The 13,265-nt window shown below is 45.4% G+C and overlaps 1 protein-coding gene across 1 annotated transcript in view; it reads left to right on the top strand.

Moving 5' to 3' along the window:
* Window positions 1-27: 27 nt before the first annotated feature.
* LOC102049094 (unconventional myosin-XVB) overlaps window positions 28-13,265 on the top strand; it is a 28,699-nt gene continuing 15,461 nt past the window's right edge. The window contains exons 1-17 of the mRNA XM_055700771.1: window positions 28-106; window positions 1,782-1,859; window positions 3,448-3,505; window positions 5,029-5,159; window positions 5,281-5,376; window positions 7,163-7,398; window positions 7,483-7,661; window positions 8,374-8,446; window positions 8,883-9,089; window positions 9,197-9,276; window positions 9,458-9,555; window positions 9,741-9,828; window positions 10,235-10,264; window positions 11,242-11,352; window positions 11,532-11,626; window positions 12,209-12,433; window positions 12,923-13,019. Of these exons, the coding sequence (XP_055556746.1) occupies window positions 59-106; window positions 1,782-1,859; window positions 3,448-3,505; window positions 5,029-5,159; window positions 5,281-5,376; window positions 7,163-7,398; window positions 7,483-7,661; window positions 8,374-8,446; window positions 8,883-9,089; window positions 9,197-9,276; window positions 9,458-9,555; window positions 9,741-9,828; window positions 10,235-10,264; window positions 11,242-11,352; window positions 11,532-11,626; window positions 12,209-12,433; window positions 12,923-13,019 (1,930 nt within the window). The 5' untranslated portion in view covers window positions 28-58. The remainder of the gene's footprint in view (window positions 107-1,781; window positions 1,860-3,447; window positions 3,506-5,028; window positions 5,160-5,280; window positions 5,377-7,162; window positions 7,399-7,482; window positions 7,662-8,373; window positions 8,447-8,882; window positions 9,090-9,196; window positions 9,277-9,457; window positions 9,556-9,740; window positions 9,829-10,234; window positions 10,265-11,241; window positions 11,353-11,531; window positions 11,627-12,208; window positions 12,434-12,922; window positions 13,020-13,265) is intronic.

Here is a 13,265-nt window from a genome sequence, read left to right as displayed (position 1 = left end):
ACATCCCTCTAGGAAGCGTTACAGGAAGCTGAAGAAGACTTTGGTACAATTTAATACCATGATTTTAATCTCCAGATCTTTGACTCAAAGGAGGAAGCATTGTCAGGTAACAACAGTCTTCTCAGGATCAGGTGTACTGCAGGAGCTATTTCTGCTCTAAGTAGAGCGAGATGGTGACTGCGTGAGGCCAAGGCAGAGATGACTTTAGAAAGTTTCTTGGAAATGATCCAGCGAGGTGTCCTTCACTCTGGCTGACATAAATGTAGTCAAATGAAGGAACCACAAAGACTGGAGCCTCCTCTCCTTAGATGAAGTTCAGAATTGGCAAAAGTGGTACAAATGCAGCTGATTCTTGTCTGTGTATGTGAGCTTCTCTAGGTTGCCCACACAAGACATGAGCTTATTCCATTTGTGGCCTCCAGGGCTGCTGTTCTGCTCAAGCTATGGGTTGTTCATCCTGCTTTAGGTTGTCCAGTTCAGTTTCTGGTGTTTTCCCAGATGGTGACTGAAATGCAAGATTTTTTCAGTCCACAGTGATCCTTCCCTGACCCCTTACAGCTACCTCAGTCTACTGAAGTCCTTGGCCTTTTAGAAATTAGCTGGGCCCATAGCTGGAGTGAGAACAAGATGGCAGTGGTTTGCAAAGATAGAAAATAATTTGCAGGAGAGAGCCATGGTTCTGTCAAATGGGTTGAATATATTTTGCACAAGTTATTAAAAAGAAAATTGAAAACAGGAAAATCGGACTACTCATCCTTAGAGCAGCAAATAATATCCCCATAGCTGTCAGCTTCACGAGGGAGGGACCCAGTACAGCTGCTGGCATGACAAAGGATGGGGAAGAGGATTAAGGTCAGTGTTATTGCTGGAAGACTGCAGAGGTTCCTTCTGCCATGCCATGCCCAGAGCAGTGTGTTCCTTTTCCTGCTCCTTCCTACTTGGACAGGATCCAGCTTTTCTTTCTCCCAGGTAACCACAACAGCACAGCTCTTTTGAATCTGTTTCTGTTCCTCTAGTGTTTGCTTGCTGAGGTCTCTGTACATGCAGTAGCAACAATAAAGGTCTCAAAGTTCACCTGTTGCAAAGTTCCTCCTTTCCCCCCAACCATAGCCCTGCCCTTTGGACTTCAGCATGCCTGCTGTCTTTCTCAGCCCAACCCTCATAACCTCCCATCTAGTCACACCATTTTGCAACTTAGGCAGGCAGGAGAAAGAAAGGGAGAGACAGACACCCTCCTTTTCCATCTTGGAGTAGGAATCAGGTGAGTGGTAAGGCTGGGGAACAATAGAATGGATGGGAAAGGGCAGAGCTGCAAGGGAGTTTGGCTTCTGGTATCCCTCCCACCCCCTTTAAAGGGGTCCCTCTCCATGGACAAGTTCATCTGTCCATGTTCAGGCTGTGTTACTGTATTTTTTGATGCCGGAGGAGGCAGGTAAATGTTTCTGACAGCTCCTGTGTGCTTTTGTCCTGAGATACATCAAATGCTAGACAAAGGAGGAAAAGTGTGGCAGGAATGCTGGGCAGGTGGTGAAGGCTCTTGCTGTTGAATCGTGTGGCACAGGGCAGGTGGTGGTTCAGCAAGGCTAAGGGCTTTGCCTGGGCATCCCCTTTTCAATACACTGTGTTGAGTCCCAGGAAGACCCTGCAGCTGTTCTGCCATTTTACCTTCTGGAGCAGGACACCAGCTCTTGCCCCTCCGCAGAGTCTGTCCCCAGAAGTAGCTGGAAATGACCTTACATGCATCTCTTCCCACCCTTCATCCCCCTTTCATGTCCTGACAGCAGGAGTTAGAGGAAAAGAAACAAAGGAGGAGGTCCCTGGCTAGTGGTGACACGGAGGACAGTCCCAACCAAGGAATGGTAAGTTGCCAAACAGTCTGGGAAAGTCTGAGATAAAACATGCCAGGCTCTCAGGCAGTTCTCTCTCCCTTCTGACTCCTCAGTCCAGATTTGCTGGGGAACAGCAAAATGTCTGGAGAATGCACAGAGCCCACATATGTGCTGGAAACCTAGTAGCAAGAAGGTAGTTTACCCTGGTATAAAGAGCCTTCTAATACATAACTGTTCCATTAATTCAATGTTTCCCAGTCTCTGAGTGTAGTCGGGCATCATAAAGCGGTCCAGAGGCAGAGTACTGTATTTGTTCACAGCACTCTACCTCAACCTGTTCTTTCGAGCTGGGAGGAAGATTATTTTTGATAATTATGCTCTGTTGTGAAGGGTGGCAATGAGACAGTTCTGCACAAATATAGTTATGGAAGATATTGTAGAGGAAGGGAGGCTTCATAACAAGTTTAACCTGCATCAACTACTGTAAGTAACAGTGCTAACTAATGTCATTATTTATATGTTTAGACTGGGCATACATTTGCTATGATGTGTGTAGTTAAGGAAATCTGAATTGACAAAATCCACGGTTTTGAACAGATTTGTCAGTATCAACAATGGGAACACTTAGCACTGGGTGCTCTTGCAGTATCACATGCTTTCTCAAGTGTGGATCCAAAACTGTAGAATCTCACAGCCCACTTCCTGAATAAACCACTGAAAAGCTAGACTTAAAGTATCTTCTTATAAGCAAAATCAAACTGAATTAAAAATCTGAAAATCTTATCTTTAAGCATTGCTGAGAGTTTATGTGGAGAGAGATGTCAGAATAGTATGCTGATGGGTAGAGGCTTTACTAGGCAAGTCTTAAAAAATCCAACCCCCAAAAAAACAAACCTCAAAAGCTCAGGTTTTTGTCTTTGGCTTCATCTCATAGTGTCTTAATCTGAGTAGTCCTGTCTGAAATGCCCTGAACTGACACTATATGCGGACACTGATGCCAACATACTGTGTTCCATTGGCCCATTTACTTCCTGTCTTGCACAAATGCATGCATCATGGAAGGTGCCAAACAGTGAAAAATCAAGGCTCATAGGCCAGATTCTCATCTTAATTATGTAGGCACATAATTAAGTGGCGTGCATCAAAGGTCAGAATCAGGTCTCTATTTATCAGCATAAATAAAATATACATAAAATCCAAGCACTCTTGGATATTGAAAAATAAAAATGGCAGAAAAAGAAGCAGGAGGAAATGGCCCTTACCCTTCAACTACAATCTCTTCTGTGCAATACACAAGATGTATTAGTAATGAGAGATGAGTCAAAGAAAGTCAACTTCCCTGTCACTTCCCCTTGTGGCAGTTGACTTTTTCAGAAATTAAGAAATTACTCACCTGTCCCTCCTTTGCTGACGCCTCATATACCTGTGTTAATGTGATACTTCCTTATTTGTAATGTTCCTGAGTGTTCCATTATTACTGGGTTTGCTCAGATGCTCGGTCCTTGCTCTCGTCAGCTTTTCAAAGGCAGCTTTACCCAGGCTCAACAGAACAGCTCAGGGTTTGTATGTTGTGTCACTGCTGGTACCCCAATGACTGACTTTCTTGCTCTTGTCACAGGATGTGGGACTGCTGGAGATCCCTGCAGAGCTTGCTGCCCTCCTGCAGTCAGCTGAAGGTGAGAAATCCTCCCTTTCCCGTGCTGCTTTTCTTTACTGTTTATTTCCTTGGTTTCTAGCAGTTTCAGTTCATGCTTGCTCTACCAGCCGTCACGTGGGTTGATTTGATTTATCATCATTGCAGTGTAAATATGATAAAGGCAATGGTGTTGTGTATGTTATTTCTCAACACAACAGGGTGGAAAAGCAATTCGGGCCAGTGGGCAGAACACCAGATTAAAATCCAGTATCTTTGTTACCTTTTCAGCTCTTCTTCTGAACTGTGCTGATAGAACTGACGACTGCAATGGTGCAAAACTTTTTGGTCAAAGCTGTGTGACTAACCTGTTTAATGAATGCAGGTCTCTTGCAGAGCTGGATATCTGGGGTGTGAGAAACTTAAACCTATCTTTTTCTGTTAAAAATCTTTAAGGAAATTCGAGGTGAAGAAATCAAAACTATAATTTTGGCCAGTTCAAAGAAATATTTTTTGGTTTTCGTTAAAAATTAATTCTTCGAAGTAGTTACTGCTTTTAAAATAGAAGTAGTTAGAAACAATGTAACAACTTAAGGATGTAACAATGTAACAATTAAAGGAAATGTTTTGCTTGGGAGGGAAAGTTTTGTTTTGTTTTGAAATCACCAAAATACCACTAACTGAAATAATTTCCCAAGTTGTTGACCTAATCTTGAGTGTTATTTGTAGTTTTGTTTCCTCTGTAGCTCTTTGGACAATGTATATATTTAAGTTGCAAATAGGTTGAGGCAGGATTTACCTCTTCATGCTGGTATAGCATGTAACAAAATGAGAGCTGTATTTTTTGCCTTCTGTATTGTACTGTAAAAGATGCAATCAGGCAGAAGGATCTTGTGAATTGCAGCAGACTGTGCTGGATTCCCAGATAACTCACACTTCAAGTCATACTGCTTTAGGGACTACCAGCTGGTCTAGTGAGCAATGTCACCTGGAGGAGCTTAGGGGACAGACCACACTGGAACTGCTGAAAATGAAAGCTGATGGGATGTTAACAGTGAGGGGGAGGAGGAGAGCATTAGGGGACACAGTTTGGAGATAGAGGAATGCACAGAAGCTGTGCTGCATTGAGAAATCTCTTCATTTAGGAAGAAGTTTGCTGCTCTATTATTCATGAGAAATCCCTCATCCGGTGCCTTATCATGACCTGTTATTGACTGAACAGTCGCCAGCAGTATCTCTGCATAGGCTCAGTGTTTCCCTGCCTTGAAAACTCCATAACAGAATTGAAATTCCAGGTTCTGACTGCCCTCTGGGTGTTACCCAGGGATAAGAGGCTGAAAGATCAGAGCTGTAGAAGCTGTCTCCCGACGTGGTCTCAAGGAAGTGAGGATGTGCCTGCTTGGGGGTCTGAGGCAGCAGGGGTGGACTGGGTGTCTCTGGAGCCAGAAGGCTGGTACGGGTGTTCGGGCCAGGTTAGATGTGTGTTACCCATGTGTTGCGTTGTGAGTGGGATGTGTTCTGACTGCCTTTCCAACTGCTACAACACAAGACCTCTTTCTCTTGCAGGCCAATACCGAGCACAGGCCAACCAGATAACAGAGGCATTGCCTCCAGAAGTCAAGGTCAAAGATGACCTTTCCCTCCCACACACGATCAACAGCTATCCTTTCTCCTCCTTTGTTAAGTCACACTTCCAGGTGGGAACTCAGATTTAAAAAAAATAAAAAATCTCTTCATTGCTTCCCCACTGGGGAGACACACTAGTTCTAGCAGCACCAGGAACAAGCTCCATGTTTCTGTCCTTTTGTTTCTTTGTAGAAGACAGATTTTCCTGCCCCTGGTCACCCTCTGCAGCACCCCTTAACCCATCTGGATGCTGAATACCACGAGAGCGCACTGGAGATCAACAAATTGGTAAGAGATGTTTCTCTTGACATGTTGAACAGGTGGGCATAAGAATGTTCTGATGCCTTTATACAACAAGATGCTGGTGGTGGCTACTGTTCTTACAGTACATGGTGTGTTAGGAAAGCAGAATAAATTGCTCCTTCTAGGCACTGGAGCAGTCTGGCAGAGATCACATGCAACCCCTCAGGGTGGCTGTGTTCTTGGTGAGGCATACGGCAGCCACAGACCGATGGGATTGAAGTGAATTTCCTGGTGATGTAGCCTCAGAATTTGACAGGATGTACAGGAATCAGACTGCTAAGCCTTCATTTTCCAATATTCCAGATTCAGTAGCACTGACAAGTATAAAGGAGATCTGTCTTTTCAAGCACTTACTCTTATCTGTCAGTCATAAAAAATGTAGTTTAACTCAGACCTTTTCCATTATGTGTTTTATAGTAAATGTATGGATTGTATCTCAGGCATACAGTTGCGTCAGTACGCAACAGGGGACAGTGAACTGTTGTGTAAAGGCTGGAAAAAGGCAGGGACTTTATCATAAAGAAAACTACACCTGGAACCACACCCTAATTCTGTAGTATTTGCATGAGGGGGATGGTATTATTTCATCTCTGTGGATGCAAAGCATACATTTCTTCTTTAAAAATGGTAGTTTTCACTCCCTGAAAAGAGAATGAAACTTCAGATAATTTCTAAGTAAATCTGGTAATCTTTTTGAGAATTACGCGTAATTAAAATAAGCCCATTAGGAAAGATAATACCTAAACCCAATCTCTTGTTTTGTCCTCATGATCCTAATTATAGAAGACCATAAGCTTCAATAAAAATCTTGTGAATAGGATTGTATTTAAGTAGGCTACTATTATTTTCCTGAAGATCAAAGATGATTTTTCTCCATTGCTGATCAAAAAAATACAGCTATTTCTTTGGCAAAGGCTGTAACACGTAAGCGTTTACAACAGAGAATTCCATGAGAACTAACCAGCCACCATCTCCTGTTTTCTCTCAGTGAGTCTTCGACACACTTACTACCATTAACCATTTTAAAAAGTGTTGTTCTCTGAGAAAAAAATGAGCCATCACTGATAAAAGTTCTTTCCAAAGCTGTCCATGGTGCATTTTAGAAAAATTTTGATCTAGTGACATATTAAAGTGTAGAGACTGAAAGAAATTATTCTGTACCTAAGGTGAGAAATACAAATTACAAAAGCATCAGGATGTTGGTATGCATAGCCAAGAAGCTGAATCCTTGCTTAATGAGTTTGTTGAGATACATCTCATACTACTTGGTATAATATTAACTACACCAAAGTCTTTTTAGCATTCAGTTGTTAGACAGTGTTTCTTCATGTCTGGTACTCTGAGCTTTTCACAAAGATCAGCTAAGCATCAATTTCTTATACATATTTTTATACCTAGGCAACCTGTGGACTCAGACACAGTAACAAATTGCCTACAGTAACTGGCTCATGTATCTGACCTCTGCCCAAAGAAGGGGAAGTATTTTGCCCATGAAAAATTCTGAGTCAGAGGCATAACTAAGAAGAGACTGAAGTAGTCTTGACTTTTAGGCAGGGTCCAGTCCCTCCAAACACTGTCTCCCAAATTCTCCAGAATTTAGGTGGTGCACAAAACCTGAGAATAGATCCCACTTGGAGTATTGGCTACTCTTAGGCTCACAAATACACTGTTGTCTACAAACCAGGTTGTCACCTTACAACAACAGTTTGGGACAGAGGGTTGCAGCTAGAGAGTTCTCTTTTTTTCTTCCCCCCCCCCCGGATGCTTCTAGATTTTGCGGTTCATTGGTGACAAGAGTCTCGATGGCTGGCAGGAGGTACTTCTGGGCAACTACATTGCTGGGAGAGGTTTGAATAATGTGGCTCTGCGCAATGAAATCTTCAGTCAGGTGGTTGTCCAGACATGGAAAAACCCAGACATGGAGCACAGCCAGCGAGCTTGGGTCCTGATGGCGACTTTGCTGAGCTGCTTTGCCCCTTCACCAGCACTGGAGAAGCCGTTGCTGAAGTAAGGAGGAGAAAAGACCTAGCTACACTTTCATTAAGGTTAAGAGAAATGAACAATGTGCTAAATGCAGTTGCCTTTTTCTAGATTAGTGTCAGATCATGGCATGGAGGGCTACAACGCTGTTTGCCAGCGCAAGATCTTGACAGCAGCACAGCACACAGAGATAGACTCTGCATTGTCTCGGGCCTACCCTCCCACTCAGCTGGAGTGGACTGCAAACCAGAGAAGAGGGAAGATGGTACTGGATGTTCATACCTTCAATGGTAACTCGTGTTTCTGCCCTTCTGCTATCTTCTAGTCCCTAAGGATTTTTCCAGTGCAGAAATCAGCATTCAGAAAATACTCAGCTTAGTAAAGAGGGATCAGAACACCCATTGCTTCTGGCTGGTACAGCCATGGGGGATACAAGCATCTGAATCTAGATCCAAAACTCCCAAAATCTGGGCCTGATGACATCTACTACTCAGGCTGAGGGATGAGATTCTTCTGGATTTGGGCCCATCTCAATATAGGGCTGTTCTGGTTGGGTATCAATATGGGTCTAGGGTCCTGTTGTCCATTACTGCATAGCCCAAGCGGCATCAGCTGCTGCCTTTGCTATAGGGACTTCCTGCCTTTCATCCTGCTCAAATATTGGCTTATGCTGCCTCTTGAGCAATCAGAAGCTTGGTGAATTGAATGCAGAACATCCCTACTTTGGCTTCTTGGTGACTGGAGTGGTGGCCCAAGCGAACCAGGACACTGTGAGGATTTCCAGCTGTTAGGCTGGAAATGCCAACCTGTGCCATCAAACAGTTATTTTGGCTATGAATATGTTCATGTGGAGCCCTCTACATGCTTTCAGTCCTCCTGTGGCCCCCGCCCTGGAGTGTGTAAGACTCTGCAGCCCGGCCCTGCCTGTGTCCTGTGGAGCTTAGGTGTTGCTTTGGGTCCTGTTGGGGTGGCTGTCTGTACTGAATTTCTTTTCTGTGCTAGAGGAGATCATCTCAGCTGAGGTGGAGTCCTGGATGACTGGGGAGCAGTATGCAGACTGGATCCTGAGTGCAAGGTACTGCCAGAGAATGGGGGAAGATCTGGGTGTGTGAAATAATCTGTCACTAGTTTTAAGGTTAAGACTGGTCAGGACAGCAGGCTAGAATTTTTATGGTCAGATGTGGAATAGCCACACCCTACCCACTTAGGCTTGTGCTGTCTCCTTCACCCTTCCATCTGCATGCATAAACTGTAGGCCTCTTCAGGAACTGGCGTGATCTGTCAGAGCAGCTTCAGAGAAAAGATGAAAAAAAAAAAAAAAAAAGACAAATCTTGAGTGATTCTAGTTTTTTCCTGACGCTGGGCACTAGTCAATTCACAACCTAAACCTAAACCTTAAGGACTTAAGCCAGGATAGATAAGACAAGAAGGAACCAAATGCAGTTTTCCTTTCTCTCCTTTCCCCCTGCCTACCTGGACACCTTTTCTCTCCTTTCTTTTCCTATTACCAGGGGCTGTGATAAAAAGTCTCGAGGGTGGTCTATCTCCATGTTTACTGGCAACACATGGCAGGACCTGCTGGGCTGTGACTTTGTGCTGGACCTCATTGGAGAGATGGAGAATGCCAGCAACCTCAGCAGCCCCTCTCAGTCCTTGGCTGAGTACCCCATCACTCCTGAAAGGGAGAGAAGCTTCCTCCAGCACTCTGACCTGGATTTGTAAGTCACCTAATCCTCCTGCCCCACCACTTGTGGCCCTTTCACCCAGTGGCTGGTCTTTGTCTCAGCACTCTGCACTGTCCTCACCTCATTTTCCTCTTCAACAGGATCCCTCCTGCTCCGGGCATCCAGGCGCCTACCTTCCCACCACCTAGCCTGCCCCCAGAATTCAACAGTCTCCACCCAGGTAAGGTAGACCTTACCTAGATGGGTCTTATCCAGGGAATCGGAGCAGAGGGGGAGACGGGTGATTCTTTGTGATGTAGAGCAAGGAAGGGCTCCACTCCAAAACATGACTGTCTAATAGGCACTGGAGGCAGGGGAATGTTCCTAGTCTGCCTTGTCACCAGCCTTCTCTCTGCTCTTAGATCCAAGATTCAGAGATGACCTGAGGACCCCTGTAGGCTTGGATCACTATGTGGATGATCTCTTCAGCACTGTGCTGCATCAAGGCTCCAGAGTACCAGTAAGTCCCCTGATGTTCACTCCTACTTCCTCTCTGCAGCAATCCTGTTCCTGTGCCTCTCCCAAGCATGCCTCTGCCTGTTCAGTCTGCCCCTGCTCAGCTCAGAAAATGCCTCTGGGTGGCTGTCCCTCTGTGAAGTCCATCTCTCTGAGCTCAGATAACTGTTTTTTTTTTTCTTGATGCAGGATATGGAGAACAAGGAGATTCTGACTGGACGCATGAAAGGAGGTGGAAAGATTGGACCCACCCAGAGAGGAATCTTCCCTTCTACAGGTCTGTAAGGGGATGGGGACAGCTGAGAACACCTGTGGGGCTACATAAGCTTCAGTGAGTACAAGTCAGGTAGTCCCTTAAGAGCTAATTATTACATGGGTTCAGCTGACTTTGCTCTTTAGTGTAGGTCATCAGAAGTTGCACTTTTCACTCCCAAGTGCTGGGAGACAGATGCTTTGGGTAAGGTGCTAGGTAAGGGTATTGCCTTTGTACTGCTTTTCATTTCTCTCGAGTTAGTCTTGGGGTCAAGGCAACAGGTGTCTTGCTTCTGACCTAGGCCACTTGTTCCCTAGGCCAGTACTACCCCTAAGTCATGTATTCAGCTTCTGTTCACCTTGTGCTTTCATAAAACAGTTGCTGTCTTTCTCAGGGGAGGGTTTTAATATTTCTTATTGCTTCCTTACAGACTTTCCCATCATCTCTAGCTATTCCTTGGGTTAGTAAGCCTGAACCTTGAAGAGGTTTTCGTGTGCTTGGTTTCTTTACTTTTCCTCATTTCTGTGGAGCTAAGACTCGGGTATTTTCGGTAGGGTGGAGTCAAACACCAATATATTAATGGCACTGAGAAATCTGCATGTGTAGGAACATACCCAGTGGCTTCAGAAATGTGGGGAATGTCCTGTTCAGATCATTACTGAGACTGGGACTATTTTTGGCTATTGTAGAGTCTCTGGGGCATGCAAGCCCTATTACAGATCATTGGCCTGAGGCCAGTTTCTCACTTATGTGGCAACTTAGATCAGCGAGGAATGTGAACGTCTCTCCACGGCACCCCTGGACCACTTTCACTGACATCATGACTCAGTAGACCAGTGTTGTGTGCTGACTCGCTCCTAGCTGAGACTGATGTCGATGCCCCTTGCTTTGCTGGCTTTGCCCTCAGTGGGATTTCTGTTTTGTGGCCTCAAATGTGACTTGACTGCTTAAAGCAGAGGAATTCCTTTCTCCCCATAGCTCCTTCACATGATACACAAAGCCACTCAGGCCAGGTCTCATTGTTCACTCACCCTTGATACCTGCTGCAAAGAGACAGATAGGGATGTGACACTCCCAGACATCTTTGCCCATCCCTCAGAAGAAACCCTGCTCTGTAATCATACACAGACAGGAGTTATTTATATGCTTAGTCATGAAGGATGGCGGTGTCCTAAGCTAGGCTGCAGAAGCAGGGTCTGGATACTCCTATTGTAAAGTCTGGCAGGCCATGCATTTCTCTTTCGTTTCCTTTTTCCACTTGAGTTTGCTGTGTCTTTCTGTGTGTGAACAGATAAACCATTCACATGTCCCTGTGGCTGGTACATGTGGAGACAACCAGAGGTACCCAGCCTATGCAATGCGTTCTGTGGGGTTGATCAGGACTTTCTCATCTGCAGTCCCCCCAGAAACACTGTGCATATGGTCTTTTACCTCTAGGCTTTTCTGGAATGACTCAAGCACCAGTCTACCAGCCCATGCCTTCGATGATGGGGATGCCAGCAGCCACGCCTATGATGCCAGCAGCTGGTGGGATTACACCTATGCCAGGTATTAACACAGCGTTTCCGTAACCATACAGGGGAATAGGATGGGAAGGTGGGTGTTGCAATGGAGCCTGTGCATTTGAATGTCAGGTGGGGTGCACAGTGAACACTCAGCTCTGGGCTGATGCTCGGGCACTGGGGGGAATGCCTGTGGGCTTTTGCAGATGCGTATGTCTTTCACAGCCATGATTATGCCACAGCCTGTGGTTCCAGCTGTAGATCCCAATCAATTAGCAGCACAACAGCAAACCTTTATCAACCAGCAAGCCATGCTCATGGTGAGTGAAAGGGATTGGCTGGGAGGGGACCAGGAACTGGGGAAGAAAAATACACTGGTGTATGTGCTGTGAAGAGGTTAGCCATGCTCCCCTCCTGCCTTAGGCCTGCTCTGTAACAATCTGTGCTTGTGCTGGGGGTTAGCTGTATAAAGTTGGGATTATTTAAGACTGCAAAACTGTGAACCCCCTTTTTCCCCCTTGGGGACACTGATGCACAATAGGTGAGCAAGTAGCAGGGATGAGAGCAGGCCCTGAGAAGCCTCAGCTGTAATTCCCATGTGTTTTTAAGATTGGATTTGCTACAGGTGCGGATTTGTGGTGTTCTGCTTTCTGTACAAAGCCTTTTGAGTGCATGGAGGTCCTAGGCTATCTCACTGGTAGCTGAATATTTGGGCTGTTGTTAGGAGCTCTGCCTACTTGGATAGGTGGGAGCAGACTCCCTGGGCATGCCTTGTCCATAACACTGGAAAATCTGCAGTGGACTATGTAGATGTTCTGTGATTACCAGTGAAAGAATGGGACAGCCTGACTGGTGTTTTTATGTAGCCTAGAGCTCATGGACATTGCAATTCCTTTCTTCAGGCCCAGCAGATGACCCTCCAAGCTATAAGCATTTCCCAGCAACAGCAGCAGCAGCAGCAACAGCAGCGGTGGAAACAGCCTCTTGAGAACTCAAGGCCAAGAGACCCAAGTCCACCACAAACCCGAGCCCCAGCACCAGCCACTTCTCCAAAACCCAAGAAGCCTCCGAGCAGCCAGAATGCTGCACCACCACCAAAAGCTCCAGAATTGCCAGCAGAAGAACTGGTATGAGAAACAAAAAGGGGTGGTGAATTTGGTTTGAATTTCATGGTTTGTATTTGCTCTGCTTCCCTTCCAGTGTGGCAGTGGTTTGGCAGAGTGGAGAACAGAGCTAAGCTTACCTAGGATACTGTGGCATTTCAAACTCTGCTTGCTGAATTAAGACACAGGATCAAACCTTAGTGACATTAGCTCTGTGGAGGTTTGGCTGCAGTGTTGGCCCATTAATTCCCAGCTGATCTAAATTTTTCCACAGGAAAATTAATCTCTCAGTTCTTTATTTTCCAGCAAGCTGTCTTGGACCTCTAACATACTGCTCCTTCTCTGCACTTGGTTGATGATTCCTTGGGTGATAGACTGATCTCTTAGGACACTGCCAGATGGGGAGAAGTTCTAGATCAGAACTTGGCGAGGGAAGATCACCTCTGAACTTAAGAGCACTATGGAGGTATCTGCTGGCTAGTGCTAACTAACTGTGTTGTGAATTTCTCACAGGTTTACGACTACACGGTAGACCAGTTCTCCAGCAGTGAAGATGATGATTCTCCTCGGGAAACCTTCCAGCAGAAGAGAGCATATTTTCAGAAAATGGGTGAGTGTTTACCACTTTGGGAATTTCACTCATCATAATACCTTGTTCTGCAGCCTCCTTGGCGTAACAAGGCATTCTTGTCTCCCTGTCTGGAACCCAACTAATCCCTGCAGGAGCTGGTAGTGCTGTGTGCAGCAGGAGGTTTTGGTGCCTGACTGCAGTTCAGATTGTGAAGTGTTATGTTGCCAGTTTTGTAGAAATCTCTGGGCTTGTGACTGTCACACACTCTTTTGCCTCTAGAAAGCA

The sequence above is a fragment of the Falco cherrug genome, chromosome 1, assembly GCF_023634085.1.
Source record: "Falco cherrug isolate bFalChe1 chromosome 1, bFalChe1.pri, whole genome shotgun sequence".
NCBI lineage: Eukaryota > Metazoa > Chordata > Aves > Falconiformes > Falconidae > Falco > Falco cherrug.
This window is presented reverse-complemented; position numbering and strand designations above follow the sequence as displayed.